The sequence below is a fragment of the Ovis canadensis genome, chromosome 2 (genome assembly GCF_042477335.2).
Source record: "Ovis canadensis isolate MfBH-ARS-UI-01 breed Bighorn chromosome 2, ARS-UI_OviCan_v2, whole genome shotgun sequence".
Classification (NCBI taxonomy): domain Eukaryota; kingdom Metazoa; phylum Chordata; class Mammalia; order Artiodactyla; family Bovidae; genus Ovis; species Ovis canadensis.
Genome location: NC_091246.1, coordinates 226,501,513 through 226,512,256, shown reverse-complemented (window position 1 = coordinate 226,512,256; position 10,744 = coordinate 226,501,513). Strand labels below are relative to the sequence as shown.

The 10,744-nt window shown below is 51.7% G+C and overlaps 2 protein-coding genes across 9 annotated transcripts in view; both read left to right on the top strand.

Moving 5' to 3' along the window:
• Positions 1-1,419: 1,419 nt before the first annotated feature.
• On the top strand, positions 1,420-7,807 carry SLC23A3 (solute carrier family 23 member 3). 5 transcript variants are annotated; one of them, XM_069578367.1, is made up of 12 exons: positions 1,420-1,732; positions 1,844-2,001; positions 2,106-2,203; positions 2,388-2,461; positions 2,798-2,979; positions 3,296-3,419; positions 3,590-3,704; positions 4,470-4,723; positions 5,222-5,327; positions 5,636-5,803; positions 6,832-6,927; positions 7,022-7,807. In XM_069578367.1, exons 1-12 carry the CDS (start codon positions 1,568-1,570, stop codon positions 7,306-7,308), a joined length of 1,827 nt encoding a protein of 608 aa, XP_069434468.1. In that variant the 5' UTR covers positions 1,420-1,567; the 3' UTR covers positions 7,309-7,807. The 5 variants fall into 5 exon arrangements, with proteins under 5 accessions (XP_069434468.1, XP_069434469.1, XP_069434472.1 ...); XM_069578368.1 differs by having other exon boundaries at positions 1,458-1,732; positions 1,937-2,001; XM_069578371.1 differs by lacking the exon at positions 4,470-4,723 and having other exon boundaries at positions 1,458-1,732; positions 3,327-3,419; positions 3,659-3,704.
• An 866-nt stretch (positions 7,808-8,673) lies between these two features.
• The window catches only part of NHEJ1 (non-homologous end joining factor 1), a 90,306-nt gene continuing 88,235 nt past the window's right edge, over positions 8,674-10,744 (top strand). For 2 of the 4 annotated variants that reach the window (XM_069578376.1, XM_069578374.1), the window contains exon 1: positions 8,703-8,800. The gene's annotated coding sequence lies outside the window, so the exon portion shown is untranslated. Of the gene's footprint in view, positions 8,801-10,744 lie in introns of all 4 variants that reach the window. The other 2 variants (XM_069578373.1, XM_069578375.1) reach the window with 2 other exon arrangements.

The window sequence follows — 10,744 nt, the reverse complement described above, 5'->3', positions numbered from 1 at the left end:
AGCAGGTAAAGAATCCGCCTGCAATGTAGGAGACCCTGGTTCAATCCCTGGATTGGGAGGATACCCTGGAGAAGGAAATGACAACCCACTCCAGTATTCTTGCCTGGGAAATCCCATGGGCAGAGAAGCCTGGTGGGCTACAGTCCATGGGGTCACAAGAGTCAGACACAATTTAGTGACAACCACCACCAAAGAGAAGACCAAGCCTGGGTTATCACTGGAAGAAGAGCAGCCAGCTGAACCATGATGATTTGGTACCACAGAGGAAGATACGCAGTAGGGGTGGTACTGCCACCTAGGGGGCATCTTGGAACTATATGGGGCATTTTTTGGTTGACAAAAATTTGAAGATATGGGACTTACTGGCACTTAGTCAGCTTATATAGAAAGCTACACATCCAGGAAGGCTTGAGAATTCCCTTCTTATGAAGAATTCCCGAGGCAACTTTTGAATGACTGGTGGATATCATGTATGACTGTTTATCTGAGCCTGGAAGTACTTATTTTCTCTAAGCATGTAAACAGAATAGATTTTGCCCATTTGGAAAGAGTCTGTTTCCCAGGAATGCATCTCTGGGTACAGTAAATCTACACTTTGTTCAGCACTTTATGAAGAACCTGTTCACTGTTTTGGAACATCGGGTCACGAATGGCAGCACTGCCGGTGGTACACATGTCATCAGGGAAGCACCAGTATCAGCTGGGATTGTAGCTGCCGCATCCGTGGCAATTCCACATGAGGGGTGGGCACTGGGCTACTTCACTGTCTTCCAGTTTAGTTGGACCCAAGCTTTCCCACGGTGAAATAAGTCATTATAAATTACTTTGAGGACTTCCCCGGTGGTCCTGTGGTTAGGAATCCGTGCTCCTGATGCAGGGGGCCTGGGTTTCATCCCTGGTCAGGGGAACTGGATCCCACATGCCACAACTTAAGAGTCTGCACGCCACAGCTAAAGATCTCGCATGCTGCAGCAAGGATTGAGGATTCTGCTTCCCCCAAGCAGACTTATTTGGACTGGAGCAGCCAAATAAATATTTAAAAAATAAATCACTTTGATTGCTTCTTTATATTACAATGAGGACATTGTATACAGAGTTGTGATCACAGTTGTCATACATGACGAAGGGATGTTTCCTCCTGAGGTAGTCTGGGGGCTTGACCCTAAAAGGCTTGAGAACTACTGTGTAATTTCGATGTTCCGAATGGCAGTGGTGAGGAGGCAGTACAGTCTATCAAAATTGCCCTGGCTATGCTAGGGGGGGTTTCCTCCCCACCACTCCTGTCCTGGGACAGGAGACCCAGATGGAGATTCTTGGGATGGGGAGGGACTCGGAACTTGGTTCCCAGGTTAATGGGTGATGGAATTTGCACAAGAGCTGGGCAAAGGTGAAAGGGCTGTGTCCTTCCCCAAACCCCTCATCTCTTCGCTCTGCTTCATTGACACTCCCGCCCCCTCACTGCTCCAGGCAGTTAACTTCACACAAACTCTGACCTCTTTCTCTCTCTCTCTCTCTCCCTACTTAACTCTGGCCCAGGGCGGCCAGGACAAGACAGAAGGCAGGGAGCATGAGCCAGTCACCGCCCAACACCATACAGCTCCAGTCTATGGGTTCCCAGGGCACCCTGGCTCCCCTGCCACAGCCACCCGATGTCCAAAATCCCCCCTCTCACTCTTGGGCCTCTCTGTGTGGGCCTCCTCCCTGGGGCCTCAGCTGTCTTCTGGCTCTGCAGGTAGGAGGCAGAGGTGCCTGGGTTTCTGCTGGCTGAAGAGGGTGTTTGGAGGGTGTAGGTGTGGCATGAGAAACCCTCTGGAAATACGTATTTCTGCCTAATCGCCCGCAGCATATCTTGGTGTTGGCTTCTCTGCTCTGCACCTCCCACCTGCTCCTGCTTCAAAGTCTCCCAGCAGGAGGACTCTCTTTCTCCCCTGCCCAGCTCCTGGCTTCCAGCCTCTTTGCATGTGGCGTGTCTACCTCCCTGCAAACTTGGATGGGCAGCAGGTGAGAGGAACTCCCTGGAGAGAAGGTGACAGGGTCCCAGAGGGGAGGTAAGGCTCAGGGAGGCTGGCGACTGCCCCACGTTACCAGACCTGCTGTTCCTTCAGGCTGCCTCTTGTCCAGGCTCCGTCATTACAGTTTCTTATCCCCGCCTTGGTGCTGACCAGTCAGAAGTTACCTCTGGCTCTCCGGACACCTGGAAACTGTGAGCACAGAGCAAGGGCACAGGCCGAGGGTGGGGTTGGGTGCTCCTCTGAGCACACAGGTGGACTTGGGTGCAGGGTTGAGATGGGGCAATGATGAGAGGGCCAGACGCCAGCCAGAACTGTAGAGCAATGGGTCTCCATCCTGTTTCCGTCTCTCCTCTCCACGCCCCCAACATCTCCCAGCCTCCCTTGTCCTGCACCTCTGTGAGGGGCCTGGCTGCCATGGCTTGGAACTCTGGAACACTTCTATCCGAGAGGTACATGCTTGCAGATGTGGAGGGATAGGGCTGGACTAAGAGTGCTCCCAGGGTTGGGGAGGTTCTTGTTTCCATTTTGTAGGAACTGAGATGCTCTGGGGAAAGAGGTGGTGGTGGGGAACCCCTCCTGGAATTGTTTTTTTTTTTCCCATATCATGCAGCTTGTGGGATCTCAGTTTCCCAACCAGGGGCTGAACCTGGTCCATGGAAGTGAAAGCCTGGAATCCTAACCACTGGGATTCTAGTGAGCTCCCTGGAATTAGTTAAGAAGTCCAGGCTGAGGTCATATTGATAAAGGAGAATGTTTGCTCTTTGTCCTTTTCTTCTCTCCACCAGGTGTCCGGGGCTGTGGTGGTCTCTGGGCTGCTGCAGGCCACTCTGGGGCTCTTGGGGGGTCCTGGCCACTTGTTCCCCCGCTGTGGGCCCCTAGTGCTGGCCCCCAGCCTTGTTGTGGCAGGGCTCTCTGTCTACAGGGAAGTAGCTCTGCTCTGCTCCACTCACTGGGGCCTGGCATCGCTGTACGTAAGTCCTGAGAGGCATGATGCCTGGTGGGTTGTGTGGAAGCAGGGGGAGGGGAGAGCTGCTACTCTGCCAGTCCAGCAGCTGTCTCAGCAGGGATAACACTTGTGGATTTGGAATCCAAGACTTTTACTGGATTCGTTGGTCACCTTGACTTGTACCTTGTCTCCCACTGACCCCCAAGGTGCCCTCCTTCCCTCTCCACGGGGGCATTCTTCTCTGGAACCCCCTTTCGTGGTATTCTGCCCCTCCCATCTCACTCCTTGCCTCAGGGGCAAGCTTCCTCTTGCCCATAAAGCCCTTTCCCTTTTCTAGGCTGATTGTGCTCATGGTGGTCTGTTCTCAGCATCTGGGCTCCTGCCTGCTACCCCCACGCCCCTGGAGGCCAGCTTCAACCTCTTCAACCCATACTCACATCCTGGCCTTCAGGCTCCTCTCGGTATGTGGGGGTTTGGGCGGGGGACAGTTGGAGTTAGGAGGGCTGGCATGGACTGCTCACTTGGCCCCTACTTGGTTGTTGCTTACCCCTTTAAGAAGGTTGGAAGGTTCTGGGGGAGGGGTCTTCCCCAGAAGACCCTTTTCTGAGTCTTTCTGAGACTTGTCCCTCAGGTGCTGATCCCAGTGGCCTGTGTGTGGATTGTCTCTGCCCTTCTGGGTCTCAGCATCATCCCTGGGGAGTTGTCTGCCCCCACCGGGGCACCATGGTTTTGGCTGCCTCATCCAGGTAGGCTTTCTCCTAGAACTCAGAACCTGCACTCAGGAAGCTTATAATATGTCAGGGAATACAGATACTAATTCAATAGTTACCTAAGTGAGTGTAGAATTGCATGTAGTAAATACAGCAAAGGACATGTACCTTGTATGATGAAGGTTTACAACGGGAAAAAAATCTGACTTTATTGGAGAGGTTAGGAAAGGCATTCTTTTTAAAATGGTTTTTATTTTTATTATTTTTTGACCATGCCACACAGCTTGTGGGATCTTAGTTCCCCGTCCAGGGATCAAACCTGGGCCCTCAGCAGTGAGAGATGGAGCCCTAACCACTGGACTACTAGAGATTTCCCAGGAAAGGCATTCTTGAGGAAGTGATCACTGAGCTGAGATGTGAGAGATAAGTAGGAGCTTATTAGGGAAAGGCAAGAGACAAGAGCATTCTAGGTGGAGCGAACAGCATATGCAAAGGCCCTGTGGTGGCCAGCAGCACAGCAAGTACAAAGGCCTGAAGCAAGGCCAGTGTATCTGGAGTGAAAGAAACGATGAAGAGTGTGGTTGTAAATGAGGCTAGAGAAAGAGGTAAGGGTCAGACCAAAGGGACCTTGTAGATTGCAGTAAAGGGATGGGTTTTTACCCTGAGTTTGATGGTTTTGTCCCAAGACATTATCTTCAAAGACAACGGGGACTTTAGGCTTCCTGTGTCACAGGCTTTTGCAGGCAGGGGGATGCTTCAGACTCGAGTCTGGCCCCAAAGTGGCTCCTTCTCCCTCCCCAGCTGAGTGGGACTGGCCCTTGCTGACACCCAGGGCTCTGGCTGCAGGCATCTCCATGGCCTTGGCAGCCTCCACCAGCTCCCTGGGCTGCTATGCCCTCTGTGGCCAGCTGCTGCGTTTGCCTTCTCCACCTCCGCATGCCTGTAGCCGAGGGCTGAGCCTGGAGGGACTGGGCAGTGTGCTGGCTGGGCTGTTGGGAAGCCCCATGGGCACTGCATCCAGTTTCCCCAACGTGGGCACGGTGGGTCTTCTCCAGGTATGTGAACAGGGGTGTGGGGAGAGGAACCGGAGGTGCAAGAGAGGGAAGGGAACTGACAGCTTGCTGCGCCCAGCCCTCTGTCGGGCTCTTCACAGTGGCCGTCTCATTGAGAGAGGTGCCTAGAAGTGGTGGGGACTAGGAGTGTGAGGGAGACACTAAGTCACTGCTGAGCTCCTTCTGTGCCTCAGGCTCCTTCTGTACCAGGGCTGAGGTTCTAGAGAGGAAGGAGTCAGATGAAATCCCTGTTCTCTTGAGGACTTAAGAGAGAGAGAGGCAGACGCGTTAGGAGAAAAGCAAATAAGATACTTTCCAAAAGTGATAAGTGCTATTAAGAAAACAAAGCAGGGGATGGGAAGGGGGTTGAGTAAGAGCAATCCCTTTAGGATGCTTCTTGGGAGAGTAACATTTAAGTTGGGATCCAAAGGATGAGATGGGGTTGGCCAAGCAAAAAGCTTGAGTGGTCGAGGTGTGTTCCAGTGTCTCTTCATCACGTAGGCTGGACCTCGGCGAGTGGCCCACTTGGTGGGGCTGTTCTGCGTGGCGCTGGGGCTCTCCCCGAGGCTAGCCCAGCTCCTCACCACCATCCCGCTGCCTATGCTTGGTGAGTGGGCCTGTGCTTGGTGAGCGGATGTCTCAGTAGCACTAGTATTGAACCAGGATCCCTTAGCAGGGCCCAAGTGGTTGCTTGTGGTCGATACCCTTTCTTTCTGAGAAGCCTCCCTAGTATGTGGCTGTGAGTATGTGGCAGCTGCCCGAATTTTCTCAGCCACATCTTGGCTTCCTGACTGGGCTCCTGGGCCCCTGGGCTTTTTGGTGGTCTCTGCCCATCACAACCTGCCCCGCCCTATAGTAAGTACTCTGCTGTGCCAGCCCTCTCCCAACCTCTTTGATTACTTCCGTACGGCACAGGTGGGATGCTGGGAGTGACCCAGGCAATGGTTCTGTCTAGTGGATTCTCCAGCTTCCACTTGGCTGACATTGACTCTGGGCGGAATGTCTTCATTGTTGGCTTCTCCATCTTCACGGCCCTGTTGCTGCCGAGGTGGTTTCGGGAAGCGCCAGTCCTACTGAGCACAGGTGGGAGGAAGGGGAGGGAAAGAGTAGTTGCCTGGCAGTGGGCAAGCAAGGGCTCAAGGATTGAGTTTCTCTGGACTCCAGGCCCCACACCCTTCTCTGGGCTTGGGGATAAATAGTCTGTCCATTTGTTTAGCAAATATTTACTGAACACCATGCTAGCTTCCCTGGGATACAAAGGTGCCTATAGATTTACAGTCTAGTGAAAGAGATAAGATGTGTAGAAATGCAACTAGAAAGGCTCAGATAAAGAGCTGTGATGCTCTGCAGTGAGAGAGATGGCTTCTGTTGGAGATGATCCCGATAACTTTTATGGAGAAAGTAACATTGAGCTGGTCTCAAAGGATGGTAAGATTGAAACGTATTTGGTAAGAAGGTCATTCCTGGCAGAGGAACCACAGTAAACAATGCTGAAATAGGAAGTCATAGCATATGCTCCCGGAGCAGCAAATAACTTAGTTTGTTAGCTCAGCTTAGCAAACAGCAGTGATTTTAACTGAGGACGATTTTATCCCACAGAGAATATTTGGCAGTGTCTGGAGACATTTTTGGTTGTTACAAGCAGGGGAGAGGTTACTTGCATTTAGAGGTTATTTGTATTTAATGGGTAGAAAGATGCTGTTAAACATTCTATAGTGCCCAGAACAGCCTCTCTCAAACAGAGAATTATCTGGTCCAAATGTCAGTAGTACTGAGGTTGAGGCACTCAGGCTAGAGCATAAAAGGTGAGAAGGAGGAAATAAGGTTGGGGATTTTAATACCAAACTTTCCAAAGACAGGGAGCCTGGAATGATCAAAGCATATCTGAAGGGCATGTGGATGCCCAGAAGACAGGGTGTTAAGCAGGGGTCCTGTGGGAAGGGTCTGGGTGTGGGAAATAGAGAGCAGAGGGACAAAGTGGGGAGGGAGAGATAGAACAATTCAGAAAGATATGCCCTCCATCCAGTACTTAAGCTTAGGTTGGAAGTATTAGACCCTTGGTTTTGCATAGTGTCAGAGTCCCCCTCCTGCCTGGTCCCAACTCCTTGTAGGCTGGAGCCCCTTGGATGTGCTACTGCGCTCATTGCTCACAGAGCCCATCTTCCTGGCGGGACTCTTGGGCTTCCTCCTAGAGAACACCATTTCTGGTAAGTTGAGGCCAGGCCCTAGCAGACTGGGGAGTGGCCAGAAAGTCATCACTCCCTGGGTTGGGCAATGTCCTGACCACTCTGTCTTTTGCAGGCACACGGCTTGAGCGAGGCCTAGGGCAAGGGCTGCCACCTCCTTTTACTGCCCGAAAGGCTCGGATGCCTCAGAAGTCCAGGGAGAAGGCAGATAAAGAGTACGAGCTTCCTTTCTCCATCCAAAACCTGTGTCCCTGCATTCCCCAACCCCTCCGTTGCCTCTGCCCGCTGCCCCAAGACTCTGGGAATGAGGAAAGAGGGCCCGCTGAGCCCGGAGAGACAGCTGACTTGCTGCCTGACTTTGGGGACCAGTGCCCTCAGCCTAGCAGAGGACAGTCCCAGTAATTACCAGGACTCCTACTCTAGTTAGTTTAGTCCTAACTCCCAGCTTGCTGAAGAACCAGATCACAGGCTCCACTTTTTCCCGGGGAGAGGATGTGTGTGTGTATCTCACATGGGCCCCCCAAAAATCTCACTTCCCAATAGGTGTGTTTGCCTTTTCCTTTCTTAGTTAGGCCTGTTCCAGAGCAGGGGCTGTGAATGAATGAGTGATATTTTGCCTGTGAATGATCTATACTCGAACCCTAGCATTCACTTAACTGATATTTATTATCTCCTATGTGTAAGGTCCTGGAAATATAGATATGGATAAGACAGGGTCCCTCCCCTCTCAAATACTTATGATTTAAAAAGACATGTAATTACTGGACTTCCCTGGAAGTCCAAGCTTCCAGTGCAAAGGGTGTGGATTCCATCCCTGGTTGGGGAACTACTAAGATCCAGTAAGCTTTGTGGTACATCAAAAAAACAACAACAATAAAAAACATGTAATTACTAACTAAAATCCAAAGTGGAAGTCAGCCTTCAATAAAGATTAAAAGAATGCTATGGGAGCAAAGAGTAAGAAACAATGAATTCTGATTGGGGATAGTGGGAAAGACTTTACATAGAAGCAGCACTGGGGCTGGCCTTAACAAGAGGACTTTGGGTTGTGGAACATGGATGAGAATTTTTCAGACTTGGGTGTCCAGATGGAGCAAAACTGTAAGTTACACAAGGTACAAGATGAGTTGGATTGGTGATGGAGCATCCGTATGGTGGTGGATGGAGGGAGAAAGCAGGCAGGAAGGTACAAGACAAGGTCAGACCAGGGGAGGTATGCCTGGGAGACTCATCTCTTAAACAACCAGAGTGCTGGTGGGACCCAAGAGAGAATATCTAGTGACGTTCAATCCCCTCATTTTATTTAAAAATAAAACAACAAAAAAGACACGTAGGGTAGGGAAATTTGACTTTCGGTTTTTCAACAAATTCAAATTCGTGGTCCTTCTTCCTGCATTTCGTCTGGCATTCTTTCTACTCTGCCAGGGCAACTCTGCTGTGCTGATCTTAGTTGCTTAGTCGTGTCCGATTCTTTGCGACTCTATGGATTGTATCCAGCCAGGCTCCTCTGTCCATGGGGATTCTCCAGGCAAGGATACAGGAGTCGGTTGCCATGCCCTCCTTCAGGGGATGCATCTTCCCAACCCTGGTATCCCGCATTGCAGGCGAATTCTTTACTATCTGAGCCTCCAGGGACGCAGGGCAACTCTAAAGTGCGCCTTTTTCCTTCTACCCACCTACCAGGGCCCCGGTAGCCCTCCGGCTCCGAGCACTCCAGTTATCAGCTCCCGGGGCCCAGATGCCCCGCCCACATCAGGCCTGGGCTCCGCCCCAGTGTCCCAAGACCCCACCTCCCTGTAGTGGGGGTGGGAAATGCTTCTACTCTAGGCCTTTTCGTTGGCGCGGGCGGGCCAGCCTGCCGCGGGGAGGGTGAGAGCTCTCTCGGCCGCTCACGGTAGGTGGGGTCGAGCTCTAATCCGGGCCAGGGCCAGGGCTAGGCAGCGAAAGACATCTCGGGCCCTGCGGGCTGGTCCTGGCAATAGCGCCTCCTTCCCCCAAGTGTCCTGCCAGGAGGGACCCGCGCGCGGCCAAGGTTCTGGGCCAGGCCTCCGGGGATGGGCGGGGTGGTGGTGCAGGGGCCGCGCGTGCGCAGCTCGCCTCCCGGCCGCGGGGCGGGGTTTGTGGAGGTACTCCCAGCCGGCAACTTGCTGCGATGAAGCAGCCGGTTTTTGGCCTTGTTGCCGCTTGGGGAGTCCGGAGCCGCGCCTTAAGCAGCCGGCTCTGTAAAAATAGAAACACGGACTGGAAGGCCTTTCTCGCGAGGGCGAATGGAAACTGGCTGCCACCAGGCGGGGCTCCTGGGGTGGGGCTGTGGTAAAGGGAGGGAGGGTCCGCCCTCTCCCAGAGGGATGAGGCGGGGCAGAGTCTAGCCCGGACAGTCTTTGGCGTTCTGCTGTCCTCTGCAGGATGGCGGAGGAACTGCGCCTAGAGGGCTCATCCCGACTCGCTTTAGGCAACCCCACTCCGCTGTTGGCACTCCGCTGTTGGCCCTCCACACTTCCCCTCCCTTCATTCAGTAATTGTAACAGGTGTACATTTGACTTCCCTCAAAGCTCAGTGACACGACTGAGCGACTTCACTTTCACTTTTGAGAAGGAAATGGCAACCCACTCCAGTGTTCTTGCCTGGAGAATCCCAGGGACGGGGGAGCCTGGTGGGCTGCAGTCTATGGGGTCGCACAGAGTCGGGCAGGACTGAAGCGACTTAGCAGCAGCAGCATAGCTCAGTAGGTAAAGAATCTACCTGCAATGCTGGAGACCCGGGTTCGACTCCTGGGTCGGGAGGATCCCCTGGAGAAGGAAATAGCAACCCACTCCAGTATTCTTGCCTGGAGAATCCCGTGGACAGAGGAGCCTGGCAGGCTACAGACCCTGGGGTCGCAAGAGTCGGACACGACTTAGCAACTAAACCACCACCACCACACTTGAAGCTAATATAATATTGTAAATCAGCTATACTTCAATAAAAAATTATTAGAAGAAAAGAAAAGAAAAATAAACGGGTGAATCTGGTTAATGTGAAGTCATCCTGGAAGGAAATAAGAAAAAGCTGAGATATAGATCTCAGAACTGGACGTGTGTGGTGAGAGCAGCTTACTCTAGGTGTGGTGCTGAATTTCTCAAACCTTTTTGGGGGGCTTGTTGACCCCCCCAGCTGCATTTTAAACTCCTCCCCCCTCCACAAAACACCATACAGTGTGAGGGTCTTGAGCATCCAGGCTTTCTAAAGTGACAGGCTCAGATAATCAGCCCAATTTTGATGACTGACAGGCTCAGATAATCAGCCCAATTTTGATGACTGAGAATGCACACTGGGGTGTGTCTAGAAAGGAGAGAAGGGCTTGGTGACTTGCTGTTTGTGACATACTTGAGGTTTGTGATCTTGGGCAAAGTGGGACTCTGGTCTGGTGAGGACTGGCTTCATCATTCCCAGATCTTCTCCTCTGAGTAGGAATAGCAGGGGAACTGTGACTGAAATACCATCCTCCAGACAGAAGGTTTTGAGGCTGCAGATAAAAGTCACAATATATGCATTTCTATTTCACCTGCCTAGTGACTGTACAAATTATGTTACAAGGCTGCACTAGGTTATGGTTGGAAGAATAATGGCTTAGATTGAGATGAAAATGACTGGAAGAATGGAGCCATGTTAACCATATTAATGAAATCCAAGGATTTTCATTGTTTTCTTTATATTCTTAAAGATCTGCCTCCCCCAACTTCAGTTTGTATTTATAGACTTTCATTATATCACTTTTTTTTTTAACCCACAGGAAAAATGATCAAACTGCCTGTAAAGTAGCCACAGTTACTGAACATCTGTTAGGTTGAGGCTACAC

Bases quoted from the DNA above. Each gene is read 5' to 3' on its own strand.
- SLC23A3 (XM_069578367.1), top strand. From the start codon at position 1,568: ATGAGCCAGTCACCGCCCAACACCATACAGCTCCAGTCTATGGGTTCC. The intron at 2,462-2,797 runs GTACATGCTTGC...TCTCTCCACCAG, and splicing joins GGAACACTTCTATCCGAGAG to GTGTCCGGGGCTGTGGTGGT. The intron at 6,928-7,021 runs GTAAGTTGAGGC...TGTCTTTTGCAG, and splicing joins CCTAGAGAACACCATTTCTG to GCACACGGCTTGAGCGAGGC.